The sequence below is a fragment of the Meriones unguiculatus genome, chromosome X (genome assembly GCF_030254825.1).
Source record: "Meriones unguiculatus strain TT.TT164.6M chromosome X, Bangor_MerUng_6.1, whole genome shotgun sequence".
NCBI classification, from domain to species: Eukaryota; Metazoa; Chordata; class Mammalia; order Rodentia; family Muridae; genus Meriones; species Meriones unguiculatus.
The window spans coordinates 90,878,703-90,905,132 of record NC_083369.1 but is presented as its reverse complement, the minus strand read 5'-3'; the positions used below and the strand labels follow the sequence as shown (position 1 = coordinate 90,905,132).

General features: G+C 37.9%; 1 protein-coding gene across 1 annotated transcript in view; it reads left to right on the top strand.

Moving 5' to 3' along the window:
- Cfap47 (cilia and flagella associated protein 47) overlaps positions 1 to 26,430 on the top strand; it is a 446,261-nt gene that overhangs the window by 353,880 nt on the left and 65,951 nt on the right. The window contains exons 53-55 of the mRNA XM_060374666.1: positions 1,906 to 2,081; positions 8,992 to 9,099; positions 20,038 to 20,149. Of these exons, the coding sequence (XP_060230649.1) occupies positions 1,906 to 2,081; positions 8,992 to 9,099; positions 20,038 to 20,149 (396 nt within the window). The remainder of the gene's footprint in view (positions 1 to 1,905; positions 2,082 to 8,991; positions 9,100 to 20,037; positions 20,150 to 26,430) is intronic.

Below are 26,430 nucleotides of genomic sequence, written 5' to 3'. Positions count from 1 at the left end.
ACTCTTTTTTTTATATATTTTCTTTTTTTTATTTTCCATAATTTTATTTTTCTCATTAGTTACATTTTGTTAATTCTGTATCCCAGCTGTATCCCTCATTCCTTCCCCAATCCCACCCTCCCTCCCTCATCTCCTCCCTGCCTCTTTCCAAGTCCACTAGTAGGGGAGGACCTCCTCCCCTTTCATATGACTCCCTTTTGTCAGGTATTTTCAAGACTGGCTGCAAAGTCCTCCTCTGTGGCCTAACAGTACTGCTCCTCCCTTGGGAGGTGGGGAGGTCAAAGAGCCAGTCATTGAGTTCCTGTTAGAAATAGTCCTTGTTCCCCTTACTATGGGAAACCAATTGATTACTGAGCTATCATGGGTCACATCCGAGCAGAGGTTCTAGGTTTTATCCTCTCATGGACTTTGGTTGAGTGTCCATCTCAGAAAAGACCCTGTGCCCAGATACATTTGGTCCTTGTGGAGCTCCTAGCCTTTCCTCAATGACTCTTAAGTAACCTCTCTTTCCTGTCCTTTACTAGAGAAAATTGGGCCTATCCTATCTCTGACTCATACTGTAAGATCTTTGTCTGATTCATCACTTTGTCTGACCCTGAATTAGTCATCAATTTTAAACATGAGTGCTTTCTTCTGTAAACTAATCTTACTTTCAATGTTTGGGATTATAGATGTGTACTCAGGGTGTGTCTGTATTCCAGCCAGATCATACTGTAATCCTGAGCATGTCTGCATTCCAGCTAAATCACGTAGACCTATTTAGATGTGATCCCTTGACAAAGAAGACATGCTGCTGGACTAAAATTGCTCTCTCTCTCTCTCTCTCTTTTCCCCTCTCTCTTTATATCTATCTATCTATCTATCTATCTATCTATCTATCTATCTATCTATCTATCTATCTATCTATCTATCTATGTGTATGCATGAGTATTTGCCACAGTGTGCTTGTGGAATTGAAAACTTGTAAGAATCAGTCTTCTCTTTCTTTATGGGTCTTGGCGATTGAACTCAGGTTGTCAAGCTTAGTAGCAAGTACAGCCATATTGCTGGCCCAGAATTAATTTTGAGAAATAAAATGGAATAAAAGATGGTAATAAGAAAGTATAAAAAAGCTAACAGATAGTAAGAGCCTAAGGGTTGTTGTTGTTGTTTATGTTTGTTTGTTTTCTTGATTTGGAGGGGTTTGTTTTCTTTCTTTCTTGTTTTTCTTCTAAAAGACTGTGTAGCATGATCTTAAACTAACAATGCTGTGTGTGTGTGTGTGTGTGTGAGTGTGTGTGTGTGTGTGTGTGACACATATTTTACTAGTAGAAGAGGATAAATGAACAGGCACAAGCGTTTTCCTTCCATTTTTTCTCTTTATTTCTAGCAAAAATTGTTAGGCCAGTATGTGGTTGATAATGTTTTTTATCCTGTCATACTTCTTTCCTGTATATATTTTTGTTTGACCCTTGCAAAAAAATAAAATACTAAGTTCTATAACAGTCTTATAAACCTTCATCAGGTTGCCTAGAAAACTAATATATTTAGCATCATGACCAACACTAAGTTATTACCAAAAGAAACCATAGGAAATGGGCATCCTGGTAATAATTCTATTGGTGAAAAGCATTTTAATTTAATTATGTTAGGCATTTCTATATTTCTTGACATTAAAGCTATTTTATAATATGTTATCGTTTGCCAAGTTTATTTGGGGATAACAGAGGAGATTAAGATTTAATAAAGATATATTTAGTAGCCTACTAGGAAAGGAAAAGCTAGTACAAATGGCCTTGGATAACAGTTTTGTATTTTTTTTTGTTTGTTTTTTGTTTTTTGTTTTTTTTCCGTTTGCTACTCTAGAGAAATGATTATCCTGACCACAATAGTTGATCATATTTTTTTTTTCTTTCACAATCCTAGGAGACAACTTGTATTGAAATTCCCATCTCCAATCCAAGAGACAGATGTATTAATATGGATGTGAAATTAACATCCTCTGCATTTAATGGACCAAAGGAAATGAGACTGAGTGCATTTGAATGTGTGAACTACATTGTATGGTATTCTCCAGCAACCACAGGCTATAAAGAAGAAAGGTGTGCTTTGAACTTCTATTTTAATTAGTAGTTGAGCCTTTGAACTTAGAGCTTAAAATTCATTGTTTATAACATACCTTGTTACTATTCTCTGGTAATATATACTAATTAACAGTTAGTTTTGTTTGCTTCAGTACAAAATTACTATTCACCGAACTATCAAATTAAAGAATCCAAGCATTCCTGATTTTGATTTTTGAAAAATTTATTCAATTTGCATCATAATTATAGCACCCTCCCTCATCTTCCCCAGCTCTCACTCTTTATCCCTCTTAACCCATCTTTTTCCCCTAGTCATCAGAAAAGAGGAGCCCTCCTTATCTACCATTTGACCCCAGACTATCAAATCTCATTAGGAGATTTGCCTGCATGCCCCTGTGGTCTGGCAAGGCCACCCAACCAAGGGGAAGTGACCAAAGAACAGCCAACAGAGCCATTTCAATGAAAGTCCCTGCTCCCCTTACTAGAGTACCAACATGGAGATGAGCCACTTATTGGCTACATCTGAGCAGAGGGTCCAGATCCTCTCCTTGCACAGCTCTTGGTTAATTCAGCAATCTCTGCAGGTTCTCCTGGGCTCAGAATTTTTGGCCTTGTGGATCCCACTGGGGACTTCGTGTCCCCTTGGGGTCCTTCCTTCCCACCATTCTTCTGTATGACTACCTGAGCTCTGCCGAAAGTTTGGCTATGAGTCTAGCATCTGCTTCAATCTCCTGCAAAGTGGAGACTTTCAGAGGACATCAATGGTATGCTTCTACCCTGTTCCCTCTCTATTCTGTTTGCACTTCTGAAAGAGAATTAAGCATACTCCCTAGGGTCTCCTTTGTATTTGGTTTCTTTAGGTCTGTTGATTATAGTATGGTTATCCTGTATTGTATTGCTAATTTCCGTTTTTAAGTCAGTATGTACCATGTGTGTCTTTCTGGGTCTGGGATACCTCACTCAGGATGATCTTTTCTAGTTCCATCAATTTGCCTACAAATTTCGTTATTTTTTTTTCCTTTTTTGTTATTTTTCATTTTTAAATTTATTTTCCTAAATTTTTAGTTTTTTATTAATTACATTTTATTCACTTTGTATCCCAGCTGTAGCACCCTCCATCTTCTGCTCCTAATCTCACCCTTCCACCCCTTTATCCTCCCTTGCCCTTCTCCAAGTCCAATGATGGTGGCAGGCCTCCTCCCCTTCAAGCTGACACTAGCCTATCAGGTCTCATTAGGACTGGTAGCATTGTCTTCCTCTGTGATCTGGTAAGGCTGTTTCCCTATCATGGTTAGGTGATCAAAAAGCCAACCACTGAGTTCATGTCAGTGTTAGCCCCTGTTCCGCTACTAGAGAACCCACTTGGACAATGAGCTGCCATGGGCTACACCTGTGCAAGGGTTCTAGGTTATCTCCATGCGTATTTCTTGGTTAGAGTATCAGTCTCAGAAAAGAACATAGTGCCCAGATTTTTTGGTTCTATTACTCTTCATGTGGAGTTCCTGTCTGCTCCAGGGTTTTCATCTCCCCTTTTTCATAAAATTACCTGCACTCTGCCTTAAGTTTGGCTATGAGCCTCAAGATATGCTTTGATATCCTGCTGGGTAGAGTCTGTCAGAGGCCCTCTGTGGTAGGCTCCTCTCCTGTTCCCTGTTTTCTCTCCTTCCGATGTCCATCCAATTTGCCTTACTGAATGAGGATCGATCATCTTACCCAGGGTCCTCCTTCTTGCGGAGCTTCTTTAGATGTACAGATTTTTGTATGTTTATCCTATATTAGATGTCTAATATCCACTTAAGAGTGAGCATATACCATGTGTGTCTTTATGCTTCTGGGTTACCTCACTCAGAATGATCTTTTCTAGATCCCACCAAATTGCCTGCAAATTTCATGATTTCCTTGTTTTTAATTGCTGAGTAGTATTCCACTGTGTAAATGTACCACAATTTCTGTATCCATTCCTCAGCTGAGGGACATCTGGGTTGGTTTCCAGATTCTGGCTATTTACAAATAAAACTGATACAAACATGGCTGAGAAAATGACTTTGTTGTATACTAGAGCTTACTATGTATATATGCCTAGGTATATGGTATAACTGGATCTTGAGGTAGCACTATTTCTAATTCTCTGAGACAGTGTCAGATTGATTTCCAAAGTGGCTGTACAACTTTACATTAACATAACAATGGAGGAGGCTTCTCCTTTCTCCACATCCTTACCAATGTGTATTGTCACTTGAGTTTTTCATTTTAGCCATTCTGATGGGTGTAAGGTGAAATCTCAGGGTCATTTTGATTTACATTTCCCTGATGACTGAAGATGTTGAACATTTCTTTAAGTGTTTCTCTGTCATTTTGCATTTTTATAACATTTTTCATATTTAGTAAGAATATTTTGAGATATTAATTTTATTTTTAGAAAGTTCTCAATTGTTTCATTACTTCATGATAATTGTACTTTTTCTAAGATTTTAAACATTTCTTTTTTAAAAATTCAAATGCATCTCTCATCTAGAGTTCATAAGAATGATATTTCCTGAGAAAGCGACAAGTTGATTTTCAAAGTGGTTGTACAAGTTTACATTTCCACCAGCAATGGAGGATGGTTCCCCTTTCTCCACATCCTCTCCAGCATGTGTTGTCACTTGAGATTTTGATCTTAGCCATTCTGATGGGTGAAAGGTGAACTCTCAGGATCGTTTTGACTTACATCTCCCTGATGACTAAGGACCTTGAGCATTTCTTTAAGTGTTTCTCTGCCATTCTATATTCTTCTAAAGAGACTTCTCTGTTTAGCTCTGTACCCCATTTTTAATTGGATTACTTGATTTGTTGCTTTTTAACTTCTTGAGTTCTATATATATTCTGCATATTAACTCTCTGTCAGATATAGGGTTGGTGAACATTCTTTTCCAATCTGTAGGCTGTCATTTTCTTCTGATGAGGGTGTCTTTGCTTTACAGAAGCTTTTCAGTTTTGGTCAGGTGTGATTCTAATGGGTTTGCCATTATATGCTACTTGGTCTTTTTTGCTTGCAGCTTTTAGTATTTTTTTCTTTATTCTGTATAATTACTATGTTAAGGGAGTTAATCCCTAACTTTTTTGATATGGTCACCTAATGGCCAGTGCTTTTCAGAAATTGCCACAGCTCAGTTCAGGTGTATGGACTTGTGAGGTAACTGTGGTCCTTGGTAGTCAAGGGGCTCTCCCCTCACCAGGAGAAATCCTGGAGGTAGCTGCCCTACCACTGGGTTTCTTGCTCTGAATTTAGTGAGCTGCTGCTGCTGCTACTCTTGAATGGTTTGCTGGTAATAACGCTCTTGAAGAACCAGGGAGCCCCATGGTTTGGCCAGTTGAGCTAGAGATACAAGCTGTGCCTTGGAGCAATGTCTGTGGGCTGATCCCATGGGTCCCAGGCTTCTGTAGATCTGAGGCTGGAGTTCTGTGCCCCAGTACCCAAGTGGTAATCATTGGCAGGTGAACTCAGCACTCATGCATGCAGCAGCAGGCTAGAGCCTGGAGCCTGTTGGAACCCAGGGAATTTTCCAGGGATTAGCTGGATGTCCTGGTGTGAGGCCTTATGTTTCCCACACCATGGAGTTTCTTCCCCGACAGGGAGACATAGTCTGTGGTGTTTGTGGGCCCACAGTTTAGTCCAGGATGGTGATTAGAGCAAACAGGTACAGGAGAGTAGTTCCCTGGAGAATGGGCGCTTGCAGGAATCTGGGAACTTTCCCCAAAATCTTTTCAGGGGATGGGGGTTTGGCCAGGTGCCCTGAGATCGCACCTGATGTTTTCTTCATTGTGCGGTTTCTTCCCAACGTGGAAACCCAGTCTGTCGTGCTTTGGTGCCCACAGTTCGTCTGGAATGGTGACTCAGGTGCACAGGCATGTGGCTCTGGGATGCTGACTGATCACTTGCTGCAACAAGGGACATTTTCCAGGGATTATCTGGATGATCTGCCAATTGCTTCCTTCACCATGAAGTTTTCTCTTGACTGGAAAAGCCAGTCTCTGGTGTTGTGGGGACCACAGTTCAGTCTGGGGTGGTGATCAGAGCACACAGGCATGTGGCTCTGGGCTGGTGACTGAGTGCCTGCTTGGACCAAGGAACTCTTCTGGGGTATTGCTGGGTGACCAGAAAACAAACCAAATTGCTTCCCACACCGTGGGGTTTCCTCTTACCTGGGAAACACAATTTCTGGTGTCTTAGGGCGAAGAGTTCAGTCTGTTGGTCGCTATGCAGTCACTGCTGTACTGCTTGTCCCACAGAAGGTCTTGGAGCCACCATCTCGGCTCCTCTTGTTTTGTTTTTAATAGCTGAGTAGTATTTCATTGTGCAAATGTACCACAGTTTCTTTTTTCCATTACTCAGTTGAAGGATAGCTTTGTTGTTTTCAGATTGGGCCTATTATGAATAAAGCTGCTAAGAGGAGCGCTCACCTTTCTCCACATCCGCACCAGCATGTGCTATCACTTGCCATTATGGTGGTTGTAAGATGGAATCTCAGATTTGTGTTTCCCTGATAACTCTAAACACTGAGCATTTCTTTGTTTCTCTCTCAGTCGATATTCTTCTCTTAAGAACTCTCTCTTTAGCTCTGTACCCTATTTTTTTTAATTGGGTTGTGTGGGGTTTTTTGGTGTTTAATTTCTTGAGTTCTTTATATTAGCCCTCTGTAGGATGTAGGGTTGGTAAAGATCTTTTCCTAGTCTGTGGGCTATCATTTTGTTCTGTTGATAGTTGACAGTGTACTTTGCCTTATAGAAGATTTTCAGTTTCATGGGGTCCCATTTATTGATTGTTGATATTAGAGCCTGTGCTGTTGGTGTTCTGTTCAAGAAGTTGTCTCCTGTGCCAGTGAGGTCAAGCCTCTTCCCCACTTTTTCTTCTAACTGATTTAGTGTGTCTGGTTTTATGTTGAGGGCTTTACTCCACTTAGACTTTAGTTTTTTGCAGGGTGACAAATATGGATCTATTTTCATTTTTCTACATGTAGACATCCAGTTAGACCAGCACCATTTGTTGAAGATGCTGTCTTTTTTCCATTGTATGATTTTTGGCTTCTTTGTAAAAAATAAAATGTCTATAGTTGTGTAGGTTTATTTTCCTCTTCAGTTCAATTCCCTTGGTCCACCATTTTGTTTCTTTGCCAATACCATACAATTTTTGCTACTGTTTCTCTCTAGTACAGCTTGGGATCAGGGTTGGAGATACCCCAGAATATCTTTTATTATACAGGATTGTTTCAGATAGTCTGTGTTTTTCCATAGTGCAACAACTGAACTTAAGATGCTTCATGAGAACTGAGGTTTTAACTTTTACTTTTCTTGAAAAAATTTATTGTTTCTTGTGAGTAATTATAAATAATTTCTTGCAAGACATAGACAAATTACATTACAAATATTATCCTCTATTGAAAACATACACATGCACACACACACACACACACACACACACACTTGTATATGCTAGCAGTGTGTTACTGTAACTATGTATGTTGTCTCATAAAATGATGATTGTGAAAATCTTTTACCTTGCTTGTCAAAAACCACAAAATTGACTACTTGTAATTTTAATTAAGGGTTACTATAATAATGTATATTTTAAATCTTAACAGATAAAACTCATAATAGTGTAAATCATGAAAAGAACAATTAATTACCGTAGCTTGGTGACTCACATTTGTAATTCTACCTCTTAGGAAGCAGGGAGATCCTTGAGTAAGAGATAAGTCCAGACTACACAGTGAGTTCTAGGCCAGCTTAAACTAAAATGACAACCTATCTCAAAAAATAAAGGTGAAAAGAATAACCAGAGGATGAGGACCAGAGTATTGTAACAGGAGAGCATGATGTTATTTAAAATATATATATTTCAATAGATTACCATTAGAATTGTGGATTTCTCTAATGTGAATCTAAGCTTTAACTTGTAAAGTTGACCAAATAAAACTTCATTTTTGTTTATTATATGTATTAGAAAGTATATTCTAGGCTTATTATTATTACCTGTTTACATTTTGGCATATATTTCATAAACATAAAATTCTCATAGCAAGACTAAGTTAAGGCTAATTGACTCATCTCATTTTATAAAATACTAAAAGCTGCAAGAGAAAAAGGCCAAGTAACATATAATGGCAAACCCATTAGAATCACACCTGAATTTCAACAGAGACTATGAAAGCCAGAAGGGCCTGGACGGATATCATGCAGACCCTAAGAGAACACAGATGTCAGCCAAGGCTACTATACCCCGCAAAACTCTCAGTCCTCATAGATGGAGAAAACAAGATATTCAATGACAAAAACAAATTTCAACAATATCTACAAACGAATCCAGCATTACAGAAGACACTGGAAGGGAAAATACAACCCAAGAAAGCTATAAAAAGTAAAATACAAAACTCAATAAGTTAAGTGGCTTGATCAAAGTTATATAAATAAAATACAATAAAGCTAAGACATCAATCAGTGATTCACTTACACTTTAAAAATCTCCATCTTCTGAGATGTCATCACATGCTGATTATAAAGATGTTCTTTAAAACAACATTTTTATGATGACCTTCACACAAATGTGTGCATGCATTTGGTTCAACAAAGTAAATTTGATTTAACAAAAGCTATAAACCAGGATATTTTCTAACACTGACATTTAAAATAGCAATATGTGTTCAGTTTCAATTCATGCAACAAACATTTGTTAAATCTATATTAATAACAATATTTTCTCTTTGATGAAGTTATGGTCCCAAAAATTAAAAATTAAGAATATATTCATGGTAACACTAGAATATATAACACAATAGTGATTAGATACTGTGTTTAAAACAGATATTTCTAACATTCTATATTTTGCTATTCCATGTTTATTATACAATCTAAAACAACTAACAAGATTTTCAAATTTCTTTACAACCAGCATTATTTTTCAGCCTGAATCAGGTGAAGAGTTCTGGTATTTACTGAAATTAACAACTGACCTTCCAAGAACAAAGATATTACCAGAAATGCAATGTGATCTTGGAAAGTAAGTTCTGTGTAATAATTTTATTATGCAAAAAGAAAAAAAGAAATTGTTATAAGACATTTAACCTTTAAACATTCAAAATAAGTATATTTCTAATGGGAAAATCTGTCAGGTAAACAGATCAAGACCGTGTTAAGATTTGCCTACAAAAGATGCTTGTAAATGAGGGAAAGGTAATGTTGCAGTATAGAGCAACCTCCCATATTAAGGCCCACAAAATAAAATGGAAAGCAGAGTAAAGTCCTCATGCTTTTAAGACCAGTACATTACTGACTGAGTGATCCTCTAAGATTCTGTTAATCATCTCTTTATTTTGATAACACTTACAAACATTTCTGGATGCTGTTTTGGAACACAAAATTGAGAATTGCTAATAATGCTTGGGCTTTTGAACATTCAGTATCATCTCGATTTGCATTTTTAGGCTGACGAATAAAATTCCTAGGTTCCTCTAATCTCTGTAGACTTGAGGGGGCTCTAAGATCAGAATGTCAAGCAGCTGAACATTTTCAAACAGAGATGAATAGAAATCATGAAGAAGTGGGAATATGAGGTCAGATTAAATACTGGTTTAAAAAAACTCTTTTAGGAAAATTCGGTGACATGGTAACACATTCTACTTCACTATATTATTTAAAAAGTCATGTTCAACTTCTAAATATTTCTCATATTTTGAAATGTAAATAAATATGAGATGGAAAAATGGCTCAGTAGATAAAGGCTCTTGTTCTGAAGACTGATGATCTGAGGTCATTCCCTAAGACTTACATGGTGAAAAAGAGCACTAACTCCTGACATTTTTCTCCTTACCTTGACATACATGCTGTGCATACATGTAATATAATAAAAGTTTAATGTAATAAAAATTTTAAAGTTAATAAAGGAAAACTATATAAAATCCATATTAAATATGATTAATATGACAGGTTTTCCCTCTGTATAATAAGCATGTTTTACATTGTACTAGACATTTTCTCCTTTTAATACTTCATTATCATTGTATGAGCATGTGTGTGCATGATATGTATGTATGAGTGCAGGAGCATTCATTCAGTAACCATGGATGAAGATCAGAAGACAACTTTTCACAGTTGGTTCTTTATTTACAACTTAATATGAAGTATCTATATGTACACACATGCACAAACACACACACAAATGCTTGAAGAGGAAGAATCAAGAACGCATGTACTCATATTGTGTGAAAATTTAATATTTTATTTACTACTCATGTTCCTCTCCTATCATTTCTTTTCATTTCCTATTCTATTTGTCTGTTTCTAATTTTTGAGTAAAAAGTCCACACAACATAAAATTAGCCATTTTAAAGGATAGAGCACAGTATCATGTCACACTGTTGTACATCTACAGCCCCAGCACCTTCCAAACAACTTTTGCTACCCTAAACAAAACAACAATTCCATTAACTTCTCACTGTAATTTTATCTCCCTGCCTTGACTTGGCAAACACAATTTTGGTTTCTTTCTCTATTTTAGATACTACATAAACTGAAATTATACAAATGTTAGCTCTTATGCCTGAATTCCATGTAAAAGCCTACGTACTCATGGAAACTGAACAACACCCTACTGGATGCCCATTGGGTCAGGGAAGAAATAAAGGAAGTAAAGACTTCCTAAAATTCAATGAAAATGAAGGCATAGCATACGCAATCTTTTTTTTAAATTGCACTTTATTCATTTTGTATCCCCCATAAGCCCCTCCCTCCTCCCCTCCCAATCCTGCCCTCCCTCCCCTTTCTGCATGCATGCCCCTCCCCAAGTCCACTGATAGGGGAGGTTCTCCTCTCCTTTCTGATCTTAGTCTATCAGTTCACATCAAAAGTGGCTGCATTGTCCTCTACTGTGGCCTGGTAAGGCTGCTCCCCCTTCAGGGGGAGGTGGTCAAAGAGAAGGCCAATCAGATTATATCAGAGGCAGTCCCTCTTCCCATTACTATGTAACCCACTTAGACACTGAACTGCCATGGGCTACATCTGTGCAGGGGTTCTAGGTTATCTCCATGAATAGTCCTTGTTTGGAGTATGAGTCCCTGGGAAGTTCCCTGTGTTCAAATTTTCTTGTTCTGTTGCTCTCCTTGTGGAGACCCTGTCCTCTCCAGCTCTTACTATTTCCTACTTCTTACATAAAATTCCATTCACTTTGCCCAACAGTTGCCCATCAGGCTCATCAACTGCTTTGATAGTCTGTAGGGCAGAGGCTTTCAGAGGCCCTCTGTGGTAGGTTCCTAGTTTGTTTCCTGTTTTCTTCTTCTGGCTTTCAGAAGCCCTCTGTAGAAGGTTCCTAGGTTGTTTCCTGTTTTCTTCTTCTTCTGATGTCCATCCTCTTTGCCTTTCAGGATGGGGATTGATCATTTTAGTTAGGGTCCTCTCTCTTGCTTAGTTTCTTTAGATGCACAGATTTTAGTGGTTTTGTCCTATGTTGTATGTCTATATGAGTGAGTATATACCATGTGTGTCTTTTTGCTTCTGGGACAACTCACTCAGGATGATCCTTTCCAGGTCCCACCATTTACCTGCAAATTTCATGATTTCCTTACTTTTCATTGCTGAGTAATACTCCATTGTATAGATGTACCACAATTTCTGCATCCATTCTTCAGTTGAGGGGCATCTGGGTTGTTTACAGCTTCTAGCTATTACAAATAAAGCTGCAACAAACATGGTTGAGCAAATGTCCTTTTTGTGTACTAGAGCCTCTTTTGGATATATGCCCAGGAGTGGTATGGCTGGATCTTGAAATAGCACTATTCCTAGTTGTCTGAGAAAGCACCAGATTGATTTCCAGAGTGGTTGTACAAGTTTACATTCCCACCAGCAGTGGAGAAGGGTTCCCCTTTCTCCACAACCTCTCCAGCATGTGTTGTCACTTGAGTTTTTGAACTTGGCCATTCTCATGGGTGTAAGGTGAAATCTCAGGGTTGTTTTGATTTGCATTTCCCTAATGGCTAGTAATGTTGAGCATTTCTTTAAGTGCTTCTCTGCCATTCGATATTCCTCTGCAGAGAATTCTCTGTTTAGCTCTGTTCCCCATTTTTTAAGTGGAGTACTTGGTTTGCTGCTTTTCAGCTTCTTTAGTTCTTTAAATATACTGGATATGAGTCCTCTGTCAGATAAAGGGTTGGTGAAGATTCTTTCCCAATCTGTAGGCAGTCGCTTTGTTTTCATGACGGTGTCCTTTGCTTTGCAGAAGGTTTTCAGTTTCATGAGGTCCCATTTATTAATTGTTGCTCTTAGAGCCTGTGCTGTTGCTGTTCTGTTCAGGAAGTTTTCTCCTGTACCAATGAGTTCTAGGGTATTCCCCACTTTTTTATCAAGCCAATTTAATGTGTCTGGTTTTATGTTGAGGTCTTTGATCCACTTGGACTTCAGTTTTGTGCAGGGTGATTAGTATGGATCTATTTTTATTTTTCTACACGTAGACATCCAGTTGGACCAGCACCATTTGTTGAAGATGCTATCTTTTTTCCATTGTATGGTTTTGGCGTCTTTGTCAAAGATCAGTGTCCATAAGTGTGTGGGTTTATTTCTGGGTCCTCTGTTGGGTTCCATTGATCCACCATTCTGTTTCTATGCCAGTACCATGCAGTTTTTATAACTGTTGTTCTATAGTACAGCTTGAAATCAGGGATAGAGATACGTCCAGAAGATCTTTTATTGTAGAGGATTGTTTTAGCAATTCTGGGTTTCTTGTTATTCCATATGAAGTTGAGAATTTTTCTTTCCAGGTCTGTAAAGAATTGTGTTGGTAATTTGATGGGAATTGCATTGAATCTGTAGATTGCTTTTGGTAAGATTGCCATTTTTACTATGTTAATCCTGCCAAGCCATGAGCATGGGAGATCTTTCCATCTTCTCATATCTTCTTCTAATTCTTTCTTCAGAGACTTGAAATTTTTTTCATACAAGTCTTTGACTTCTTTGGTTAGGGTTACTCCGAGGTACCTTATGTCTTTGTGGCTATTGTGAAAGGTGTTGTTTCCCTAATTTCTTTCCTAGCCCTTTGTCTTTTGTATACAGGAGGGCTACTGATTTTTTTTTTTTTTGAGTTAATTTTGTATCCGGCCACTTTGCTGAAGGTGTTTATCAGCTGTAGGAGTTCTCTGGTAGAGTTTTTGGGGTCACTCATGTATACTATCATATCATCTGCAAATAGTGATAATTTGACTTCTTCCTTTCCAACTTGTATCCCCTTGATCTCCTTCAACTCTGTTATTGCTCTAGCCAGGACTTCCAGAACTATGTTGAGGAGATATGGAGAGAGTGGGCAGCCTTGTCTGGTCCCTGATTTCAGTGGGATTGCTTTAAGTTTCTCTCCGATCAGTTTGATGTTGGCTATAGGCTTGCTGTATATCGCCTTTACTATGTTTAGATATGTGCCTTTTATCCCTGATCTCTCCAATACTTTAAACAAGAATGGATGTTGGATTTTGTCAAATGCTTTTTCAGCATCTAGGGAGATTATCATGTGTTTTTTTTTTTCTTTCAGTTTGTTAATATGGTGGATCACATTGATGGATTTCTGTATATTGAACCACCCCTGCATACCTGGGATGAAGCCTATTTAGTCATGGTGGGTGATATCTTTGATGCATTCTTGTATTCGGTTGGCGAGTATTTTGTTGAGTATTTTTGCATCAATGTTCATAAGGGAGATTGGCCTGAAGTTCTCTTTTTTTGTTGGGTCTTTGTGAGGTTTAGTTGCCAAGGTGACTGTGGCTTCATAGAATGAGTTTGGTAATGTTCCTTCTGTTTCTATTTTGTGGAATAGTTTGAAGAGAACTGGAATTAGCTCTTTTTTGAATGTCTGGTAGAATTCTGCACTGAAACCATCAGGTCCTGGGCTTTTTTTGATGGGAGACTTTCGATGACTGCTTCTATTTCCTTGGGGGATATAGGACTATTTAACTGATTTACATGGTCCTGATTTAGCTTTGGTAAATGGAATCGATCAAGAAAATTGTCCATTTCATTTAAATTTTCAAATTTTGTTGCGTATAGACTTTTGAAGTAAGTCCTAATTATTGTTTGAATTTCCTCAGTATCTGTAGTTATGTCCCCCTTTTCATTTCTGATTTTTTTGATTTGGATGGTGTCTCTCTGCCTTTTAGTTAGCTTGGCTAAGGGTTTGTCTATCTTGTTGATTTTCTCAAAGAACCAGCTCTTGGTTTCATTGATTCTTTGAATTGTTTTATTTATTTCTAATTGATTGATTTCAGCCCTGAGTTTGATTATTTCCAGCTGTCTACTCCTTTTTGGTGTGTCTGCTTCTTCTTTTTCTAGGGTTTTTAAGTGAGCCATTAAGTTGCTTGAATGAGCTGTCTCAAATTTCTTCTTGAAGGCACTTAGTGCTATGAACTTTCCTCTTAGGACTGCCTTCATTGTGTCCCACAAGTTTGGGTATGTTGTGCCTTCATTTTCATTGACTTCTAGGAAGATTTTAATTTCTTTCTTTATTTCTTCCCTGACCCAGCTGTCTTTTAGTAGCAAGTTGTTCAGTTTCCATGTATGTGTAGGCTTTTTGCTATTTCTGTTGTTATTGAGGTCCAGCTTTATTCCATGGTGATCAGACAGGATACAAGGGATTATTTCAATCTTCTTGTATCTGTTGAGGATTGCTTTGTGACCAACTATGTGGTCTATTTTGGAGAAGGTTCCATGAGGTGCTGAGAAGAAGGTAAATTCTTTTGTGTTTGGGTGTAAGGTTCTGTAAATGTCTCTGTTAGGTCCATTTGATTCATGACCTCTGTTAGAGATATTGTTTCTTTGTTTAATTTCTGTTTAGTTGACCTGTCCTTTGTTGAGAGTGGGGTGTTGAAGTCTCCCACTATTAGTGTGTGGGGATCTATGTGTGGTTTAAGTTTTATCAATGTTTCTTTCACAAATGTGGGTGCCCTTGTATTTGGGGCATAGATGTTCAGGATTGTGATGTCTTCTTGGTGGAATTTTCCCTTGATGAGTATGAAGTGTCCTTCCCCATCTCTTTTGATTAATTTTGGTTGAAAGTCTATTTTATCAGATATTAGAATGGCTACTCCTGCTTGCTTCTTGCATCCATTTGCTTGGAAAGCCATCTTCCATCCCTTTACCCTCAGGTAATGTCTATCTTTGTGCCTTAGGTGTGTTTCTTACAACAGATTGCTCGGTTTTGTTTAAGCATTCATTCTGTTAGTCTGTGTCTTTTTATTGGAGAATTAAGTCCATTGATATTGAGAGAGATTAATGACCAGTGGCTGTTAGATCCTTTGAATTTGATGTTGGCTGTGGTCATAAGGTTGTGTGCTTGGTTGCTTTTTGTTTTACTGTAGTGGGGTTATTTATTTCCTGTGTTTTCTTGAATGTAGCTAGTTTTCTTGGGTTGTATTTTCCCTTCTAGTGTCTTCTGTAATGCTGGATTTGTTTTTTAGTTATTGTTCAAATTTGTTTTTGTCATTGAATATCTTGTTTTCTCCGTCTATGAGGACTGAGAGTTTTGCTGGGTATAGTAGCCTGGGCTGACATCTGTGTTCTCTTAGGATCTGTATGATATCCATCCAGGCCCTTCTGGCTTTCATAGTCTCTGTTGAAAAGTCAGGTGTGATTCTAATGGGTTTGCTTATTCGCTTATATTTCAATATGTTACTTGGCCTTTTTCTATTGCAGCTTTTAGTATTTTTTCTTTGTTCTGTATACTTACAGTTTTGATTATTATGTGGCCGGAGGATTTTCTTTTCTGGTCTAATTTATTGGGTGTTCTATAGGCCTCTTGTATTCTTATTGGCCTCTCCTTTAAGTTGGGGAAATTTTCTTCAATGATTTTGTTGAAAATATTTTCTGGGTCTTAGTGCAGGGAATCTTCTTTTTCCTCTATTCCTGTTATTCTTAGGTTTTGTCTTTTTATGTTGTCTTGAATTTCTTGGACGGTCTGTGTCAGGAATTTTTTATATTTATCATTTTCTTTGACAGATACATCTATTTCTTCCATTGTATCTTCCACACCTGAGATTCTTTCTTCCATTTCTTGTAGCCTATTGGTTATGCTAACCTCTGTAGTTCCTGCTTTCTTCCCTAAGTTCTTTCTCTCCACAATTTCTTCCATTTGTGGTTTTTTTTTCCAATTCTATCTTCAGGTCTTGAGCTATTTTGTTGGTTTCCTTCCCATGTCTGACTGTATTTTCATGTTTTTCCATCAATTCCTTCAGGTGTTTGTTTGAACAATCCATGGTTTCTTTTATTTCATTCAGTGATTTAAGCATTTCCTCTCTAAAGGCCACAGACTGTTTGGCTGCAGCTTCCTCTATTTCTTTTCATATTTTATTTTTTCCCCTGTTATCTTCTTCAAGGTCATCTCCTTGAATTTCAATTATGCTGGGATGTCTATGGCTATTTGCCCCTGGATAACTGGGTTCTGGAGATGCCATATTGCTCTGGCTTTTGTTGGTTGAACTTTTACACTGTCCTCTACCCATTGGGCTATCTTAGTTGTTTGAACTTAGTTTCTGGTTGTTCCTGGACTCTTGTAGTGGAGAGAATCCCTTTGGCAGGAAGATGGTTTTTCCTGAAGGAAGCCTTCTCAGCTTTTTGGATATAGTCACTGGATGGCCGGTGTTTTTCAGGAGTTGCTACAGCTCACCTCATGCATAGAGACCTGGGTGGTAACTGTGGTCCTGATTAGTCAAGAGGGCTCTCCTCTCACCGGGAGAAGTCCTGGAGACAGCTGTCCTGGGTTTCTTGCTGTAAATTTAGTGATCAGCTGCTCTAACCTGTGTGTCCCGTGGTTTGGTCCGTTTTGTTAGGGATAACTGGTTGCCCCTTGGAGCAGTATCTGGGGGTTGATCTCAAGTCTTTTGTAGGTCTGAGGTTGGGGCTCTGTGCCCCAAAACCCAAAAGGAAATCTGTGGAGGGTGAGTACTGCTCTCCTGGTAACAGCAGGCTATCTGGGGCACAGCAGTTCCCTGGTTTGGGCCATTCTGTGGGACCTTTTCTGGGGATATACTGGGTTGCCTACGTCCGTCCCCTTTGCTTCATTCCTTGTTCCTTGTCTGGGTTTCTCCAGACAGTGACTCTAAGACTCTGGTGTCTTGGAGCACACAGTTCTGTCTGTAAGGAGTAGTTGGTACAAAGCAGGCCTCTGGGCTGGTGGAGCGTGCACCTGCCTGCTAGTCTGCGGGAGCTGGGTTCCCAATATCTCTGTGCTCCCTGCTTGGGCCCGGATTTGTGATGGCTGGGCGTACTTGCCTGTTTGCGATCTGCGGTCTGCTAGACTTTCCCCAGGCAAAGCCTAGGTGACCCCAGCAGCACGGTTTCTTCCTTCCCTGTGGGGCCCTCTCCGAACATGGGTTCCCAGTCTCTGTTGCACTGGGGCGTGCAGCTCGTCTGTACAGGTGAGCTGGGCAGGCAGCTCTCTGAGAGGCGTTAGCTCAGTTGTGATGTCGGTTGGTGCCCACGGTCTGCGAGACCTTCCAGGCAAAGACTAGGTGACACGTGAAAGACTCACAACTTTGCTTCCCTGTGGGGTTTTCTTGCTACTGGGACTCCCAGTCTCAGGCACCCTTGTGCCCACCGATCAGCCTGGGAAAGTGATCCAGACACGCAGGCTTGTGGCTCCAGCCCGGAGACTCAAAGCCCGAGTTACCCGGCATTTCTTCCGGGTTCTGGCTGGGCAGCCGAGAGTGGACCCGACTGATTCCCACACCGTGGGAACCTCCCCTCACCTGGGAAACACGATCGCTGTAATTTTAGGGCCCAGAGTTCAGTCTCCTGGTCGCTGCACAGAGAGTGCTGTCCCGCTTCCCAGACACAGTGCTCTCCAGGTGCTGCCATCTTGGCTCCCCCCCCCCAGCATATGCAATCTTATTAGACACAATGAAAGCAATTTGAAGAGATAAGTTCATAGCAATAAGTGCCTTCATAAAGAAACTGGAGAGATCTCATAATAACAACTTAACAGCTCACTTGAAAGATCTAGGATAAACAAACAAACTCACTAAAGATGAGGACAAGGCAAGAAATAATAAAACTCATGGCTGAAATCAACAAAATAAAAACGAAAAGACAATACAATAAATCAACTAAACCAAAAGCTAATCAGCTTTGAGAAAATAAACAAAATTTACAAACGCTTAGCCAAACTAACTAAATGGCAGTAAGAAAATATCCAAATCAATAAATCAGAAATGAAAAGGGAGACGTAACAAGAGACATTGACGAAATCCAAGGAATCATTAGACCTTACTTCAAAACCCTATACTCCATAAAATTGGACAATCTCAATGAAATGGAAAGTTTTCATGATAGACACCACTTACCAAAGATAAATCAAGATCAGGTAAACAAATTAAATGGTCCTACAACCTCTAAGGAAATGAAAACAGTCGTTAATTTCTCCCATCCAATAAAACAAAAACAAAAACAAAAGCCCAGAGCCTGATGGTTTTCGTGCAGAATTCTACCAGACTTTCAAAGAAGAGCTAATACTCTAAAGTTTTCCACAAAATAGAAACAGAAGGAGCATTGCCAAACTAATTCTATGAGGCCACAGTCACTCTGATACCAAAACCTCACGAAGACCCAACAAAGACAGACAATTTCAGACCTATTTCCCTTAGGAACATTCATGAAAAAATACTCAACAAAGTACTCAGAAAGCTAATCCAAGAACAAATGAAAGTATCATCCACCATGATCAATGCATCCCAAGCATGCAGGGGTGGTTCAATATATGAAAATCCACCCAACATACCATATAAACAAACCGAAAGAAACACAAACACACACACACATGCATGCACACACACCAAATGATCATCTCATTAGATGCCAAAAAAAATGACATCATGCAACACCCTTTTAAGTTAAATGTTTTTAAAAATCAGGGATACAAGGAACATACCTAAAAGCAATATACAACAAGCATATAGCCAAAGTCAAATTTAATGGAGAGAAACTTAAATTCCACTAAAATCAGGTACAAGACAAGGCTGCCCTCTCTCTGTGTATCTTTTCAATAGAGTACTTGAAGTTCTAGCCAGAGCAATAAGAAAATTAAATTAGATCAAGGAAATACAAATTGGAAAGGAAGAAGTCAAAGTATCACTATTTGCAGATGATATGATAGTATACATGACTGATCCCAAAAATTCTACCAGAGAACCTCTATAGCTGATAAATACCTTCTTCAATGTGGCTGGTACAAAATTAACTCCAAAAAAGCAATAACCTTCCTGTATGCAAAGGACAAATAGACTGAGAAAGAATTTAGGAAAACTTCACAATAGCCACAAATTATGTAAAATACCTTGGTGAAACTCTACACAAACAAGTCAAAGACCTGTATGACAAGAACCTCTACTGGATGAATAAAATGCTGAAGATGATATCAGAATATCATCATGTTCACGGATCACTAAGATTAGCATAGTAAACATGGACATTTCAATGCAATTCCCATAAAAATACCAACATAATTCTTACAGAACATGAAAAAACAATTCTCAACTTCATATGGAAAAACAAGAATCCCAGAATAACTAAAACTATCCTTTTCAATAAAAGAACTTCTGGAGGTGTCACCTTCCCTGATCTCAAGTTGAACTACAGAGCAACAGTAATAAAAACTGCACGGTACTAGCATAGAAAAAGACTGGAGGTTCTGAGGGTACAAGAAATTTAACATATGTATTTTACTGTTCTATAACATTGGTAAGATCATTTGATTGATTTCTATAGATGGCGGTTGGGCAGCATTTTATTGTCTCTTCATGGAGGGACATTACTTTTAAATTGGATTGGCACGTATTTGTTACACAATCAGACCAGACATTGTTTCTCACAATCACATGCAAATATGATGCAATAGCATAGGATTGAAGGGGGTTACAATTTGGTTAATAATGAAATTATCATTGGCAAGTTTATAAACGTTTGATTTTCCTCCCAGGGAGATCTTTCAGAACCTTCCTTTACATAATCCTACGCATGAAACTTTAGAGTTGAAAATAAAAAACAGCAATCCTGAAAATTTTGTCATGGAGATTAACAAGAAAATACCAGTAAGTACATTCAGAAATCCATGAAACTGATCACTACAACTGCATTTTCTAATTCTAATTTTAGGATTCAGTATAATATTATCATTAGAATCATTAATAACATTTAAAAATTTTGAAGGTTAAAAAGTGATATTCCATTCTTTTTATACCTACTCATGAATTGTACTCTACTATTAAACAATCTCATTTTAATGTAGTATTGGAAGTATATATGCTAAATTATGCTAAATGTACTGCTTGTAAGTATTCATAATATGTGCAACATTATTCTTGGCTATAATTGCATAGTGTGAACATTCATGTAAGTCTTTACAAATAATGTTTATTATCCATTATTATCTTATTAAGTTAACAGCAATTTATTGTGAAGGTAAATATGATGAAAAAATCTGTCTTCCAACTATTTATTAAAGGTTTCAGATATGACAAGTTGAATAAAAGAAAAAGAAGTTGAAACAATAATACAATTAACAAACTCTATTACCTTTAACTTCGCTTCAAAAACTAATCATCTGCATATAACCTGTCTCTTTCTTGTTTCTCTATTCCATTTCTTCATGTCATTTCAACCTAAGTACATGATTCAGATTATATTTTAATATCCTACAGTCCTCCACCATTATCAGTAATCTATGTAAATTTAAAAAGTTTATGCACCTGTGCTGATTATTGTCTTGTCAATATATTAAAAGAGTCATCAAGAAGAGGGAATATTAACAGGAAAAAAGCCTCCAATTATTTTCTCTAAACTTTGTTACTCTTTTGCACATTTAAAAAATTCCCTGAATTATATTATTCTCATGTTTTATTTAAAAAATATATATATATAATTTGGTTTTGTATTTCATTACCACTGTCAGGGATTATTGAACACGAAATGCTATATTTTACTATTAGATTATAATTTTACTTTGTTGTGTTTGACGTTTATCTGTAAAAGTACTTTAGTATAAACAATATTTTTGTCAGGGATTGTGACTCTGCTATTCTATAACCATTGCTATTACATATTTTAGTATCCCCAGCATAGTATTTGAATATGTACAATACTCAAGTTTTCTGTGTATTTTGATATAAACATTGTTTCGTTTTGCTATCTCTATAGAAAAAAAATTGAAATTCATTATACAGATACGAACTAGTACACAAATATAACTGGATAAAGTGAAAAGAACTATGAAACTTACGCTGATATTTACAAACAGTTCATTTCTTTGAAATTGAAAAATTCACACATAAGGTTCCTATAGTAACTTGGTCTGTACCATAGTGTTCAAAAGCTCTGGTTTCCTAAAGTGCATATTTATATAATTAAATCATTTAAATAAACTGTTTTTAAAATCTATGTTTAAATATATAAACTAGCTTGTCAGGCCTCATCAAGGTTGGCTGCATCATCTTTCTCTGTGACCTGGTAAGGCTGCACCCACCAGGAGGAGATGATCAAAGAGCCAGCCACTGAGTTTATGTCAAAGACAGTCCCTGTACCCTTTACTAGGAAACCCACTTGGAAACTGAGCAACCAATGGGCTTCTTTTGAACAGGGGATATAGGTTTTCTCCATGCATGGTCCTTAGTTGGAGTATCAATCTCTGCATGCCAATATGGACCCAGGTATTTTGGCTCTGTTGTTCTCCTTATGGAGATCCTGACCTGTCTACCTCTTTTGATCTTCCTCTTCTTCCATAAGGATTCAGCCACCCTGCCCAAAGTTTGGCTATGAGTCTCAGTATCTCCTTCGATACCCTGATGAGTAGAGTCTTTCAGAGGTCCTCTGTGGAAGGCTCCTGTCCTGTTCCTTTTCTTCTACTTCCAATATCTATCCTGTTTGCCCTTACGAATGGGGCTTAAGCATCTTCCCTAGCATTCTCCTTCTTGTTTAGCTTCTTTAACGTTATAGATTTTAGTATGTTTAGCCTGTATTATATGGCTGATATCCACTTATAAGTAAGTATATATCATTTGTGTCTTTCTGCTTCTGAGTTAACCTCACTCACGGATGATCTTTTCTAGTTCTCACCATTTGCCTGAATATTTCATGATTGCCTTGTTTTTAATTGCTGAGTAATATTTTACCATTGTATAAATGTACCATGCTTTCTGTATCCATTCCTAAGTTGAGGGACATCTAGCTTGTTTACAGATTCTGGCTATTATGAATAGAGCTGTTATGAACATGGTTGAGCAGATGTCCTTACTGAATGGTGGGGCAACTTTTGGGTATATGCCTAGGAGTAGTATAGCTGGATATTGAGGTCCACTATACCTAACTTTCTGAGGAAGCACCAGATTTATTTCCAAAGTGATTGCACAAGGCTACATTCCTTCCAGCAATGGAGAATGGTTCCCCTTTCTACAAAACCTCTCCAACATGCATCATCCTTTGAGTTTTATCTTAGCTCTTCTGATGGGTGTAAGGTGAAATCTCAGGGTCATTTTGATTTGCATTGCCCAAAAGACCAAGGACATTTAGCATCTTTTTTAATCAGTGTATTAGCTCCTTTATTTTCTTAATTTTTATTTTTTATATTAATCACAGGTTATTTACTTTGTATCCCAGCTGTAGCCCCCTCTCTCATTCCCTCCCAGTCCCACCCTCCCTTCCTCATCTCCTCCCTGCCCCTTTCTAAGTCCACTGATAGGGGAGGTCCTCCTTCCCTTCCATCTGATCACAGCTTATCAGGTATCTTCAAGACTGGCTGCCATATCCTCCTCTGTGGCCTAGCAAGGCTGTTGGTCCCTCAGGGCAGGAGGGGAGGGGGAGTTAAGGAGCTAGTCTTTGAGTTCATGTCAGAAATAGTCCCTGTTCCCCTTTCTAGGGAACCCACTTGGATACTGAGCTTCCATGGGCTATATCCAAGCAGGGGTTCTAGGTTATATCCATACATGGTCCTTGGTTGGAGAAACAGTCTCATAGAGGGCCCCCGTGCCCTGATATATTTTGTCATGGTGGAGCTCCTGTACTTTCCAGGTCATACTAACTCCTCCTTCTTTCAAGTGATTCTCTGCACTCTGCCCAAGGTTTGGTTATGAGTCCCAGCTTTGATACACTGCTAGATAGAATCTTTCAGAGGTCCTCTGCAGTAGGTTTCTGGCCTGTTACTTGTTTTCTCCTACTTCCCCTGTCCATCCCATTTGTCTTTAAGTGAGGATTGATAATCTTACTCTGGGTCTTCTTTCTTGTTTATCTTCTTTAGGTGCATGTATTTTTGTATGTTTATCCTATCTTATAGGTCTCTATAAGTGAGTATCTACCGTGTGTCTTTCTGCCCCTTAGATACCACACTCAGGATGAGCTTTACTTTAAGTGTTTCTCTGCCATTGGAAATTCCACTGTTGTGAGTTCTCTGTTTAGCTCTGTACCCCATTTTTAATTGGATTACTTGGTTTGGTTTTTTTTTTTTAACTTCTTGAGTTCTTTATATATTCTGGATATTAGTCCTCTGTCAGAGGTAGGGTTGGTGAAGAACTTTTCCCTGTCTGCATGCTTTAATTTTCTTCTGATGACAGTGCCCTTTGCATTACAGAAACTTTTCAGTTTCGTGAGGTAACATTTATTAATTGTTGATCTTAGAGCCTGTGTTGTTGGTGTTCTGTCCAGGAAATTTGTCTCCTGTACCAATGAGATCAAGGATCTTTCCCCTTTTGATGGATTTTCATATGTTGAGCCACTCCTGCATGCCTTGGTTGACGCTTACGTGGTCATGGTGAATGATATTCTTGGATTCGGTTTGCTAGTGTTTTATTGAGTATTTTTGTGTAAATATTCGTAAGCGAGATTGGTCTGAAATTATCTAATTTGTAGTGTCTGTGCGGCTTAGGAATGAAGGTGATTGTGGTCTCATGGAGTGATTTTGGTAATGGTCCTTCTGCTCATATTTCATGGAATAATTTGAAGAGTATTGGTGTTAGCTCTTCTTGAAAGTTCTGGTATAAATCTTGCTGAAACCATCTGGCCCTGGGCTTTTATTGGATAGGAGACTTTTGATGAAAGCTTCTATTTCTTTAGAGGATATATGAATATTTAATTTATTTAACTGATCTTGATTCAGCTTTGGTAAATGTAATCTATCAAAAAATTTCCCATTTCATTTAGATTTTCAAATTTTGTTTCATGTAGGCTTTTGAAGTAGAACCCAATGATTCCTTGGATTTCCTCAGTGTCTGTTGTTATGTCTCCCTTTTCATTTCTGATTTTATTGATTTGGACAGTGTCCCTCTGCCTTTTAGTTAGTTTGGCTAAGGGTTTGTCTATCTTTCTCAAAGAACCAGCTCTTGGTTTCATTGATTCTTTGAATTGTTCTCTTTGTTTATAATGTATTCTAATATATTCTAATAACATTTCTCTTGAGTGTGTCTGCCTCTTTTTTTCTAGTACTTTCAGGTTTGCCACTAAGTTTCTTGTATGAGATGCCTCAAATATCTTTATGAAAGTACTTAATGCTATGAACTTCCTCTCAGCACTGCTTTCATTGGGTCTCATAAGTTAGGTTAAGTTATAAGTTATACAGTCATTTTTCTTTAAGTTCTAGAAAGTCTTTAATTTCTTTTTTTATTTCTTCCCTGACCCAGGTGTCATTGAGTAGAGAGTTGTTCAGTCTCCATGTGTGTGTAGGCTTTTTGTTACTTTTGTTATTGTTGAGGTCTAGGTTTAGACCATGGTGCTCTGTTATGGTACAAGGGATTATTTCAATCTTCTTCTATCTGTTGAGGCTTGCTTTTTGCCCAAATACATGTTCAGTTTTGGAGAATGTTCCATGAGGTGCCAAGAAGAAGGTATAGTCTTTTGTGTTTGGGTGAAAGGTTCTGTAAACATCTATCAGGTCCATTTAAGTGTCATTAGTTCTCTGTTTAGCGTCTGTCTGAATTATCTATCCTTTGGCAATTGTGGGGTTTTGAAGTCTCCCCCATAAGGTTGATGGGATCAATGTGTTATTTAAGCTTTAATAATGTTTCTTTGATAAATGAAGGAGCTTTTTTGTTTAGTGCATAGATGTTCGGGATTGTGATGTCCTCCTAGTAAATTTTTCCTTTGATGAGAATGAAGTGTCCCTCTTCACCTCTTTTGCTTAATTTTGGTTGAAAGTCTATTTTATTAGATATTAGGATGGCTTTTCCAGCTTGCTTCTTGTGTCTGTTTGTCTGGAATTTTTTTCCAGCCCTTTACTCTGAGGTAGTGTCTATCGTTGTTGCAGAGGTATGTTTCTTGGATGAAGCAGAATGTTGGATCCTGTTTCTGCAACCAATCTGTTAGTCTGTGTCTTTTTAAGGGAGAGTTTAGACCATTGATGTTAATAGATATTAGTGACCAATGATTGTTAGTTCCTTTTACTGTGGAATTGGTAGTGATTGTATGTTTGTGTGTTTGCTTTCTTTTCCTTTTTCGATGGGATGGTGTCTTTGCCTGTGTTTTCCTGGGTGTAGTTGATCTCCTTCTGATGAATTTTTCCTTCTACTATCTTCTGTAGGGCTGGATTGTTCCATATATATTGCTTAAATTTAGCTATGTCATGAAGTAGTTTGTTTTCTCCATCCATTTTTATTGAAATTTGTGCTGGATATAGTAGTCTGGGTTGACATCTATGATATCTGCATGACATCTGCCCAGACCCTTCTAACTTTCATAGTGTCCGTTGAAAAGTCTGGTGTGATCTGATAGGTTTGTGTTTATATGTTACTTGCCCTTTTTCCCTTGCTGCTTTTAATATTTTTCTTTGTTCTGTAGATTTAGTGTTTTGATTATTATGTGGATGGTGGGCTTTCTTTTCTGGTCTAGTCTATTTAGTGTTCTGTAGGCCTCTTTTATCTTTATGGGCATCTCTTTCTTAAGGTTGGGGTTATTTTCATCTATGACCTTCTCAAAAATAATTTTCTGGGCCTTGGAGCCTGCAATCTTCTTTTTCTTCTACTTCTGTTATTCTTAGATATCATCTTTTCATGGTGTCCTTGATTTCTTGGATGTTTTGTATTTTTAGCTTTTCCAATTTTACTTTTTCTCTGAGAGATGTATCAATTTCTGCAATTATATTTTCAGTGTATGAGATTCTCTTCCATCTCTTGTATTCTTTTGGTGATGATTACCTTTGTGGTTCCTGATATTTTCTCTAAGATCTCCAGCTCCAGGGTTTTCTCTGCTTGTGTTTTCTTTATTTATTCTAATTCTGTTTTTATATCTTGCACTATTTCTTTCATCTGTTTGAATGTGGTTTCCTGTATGTCAATGATGGCCTCTATTATTTTTTCATTTCCTCTTTATGTGCCTCGAATAACTGTATAATTAT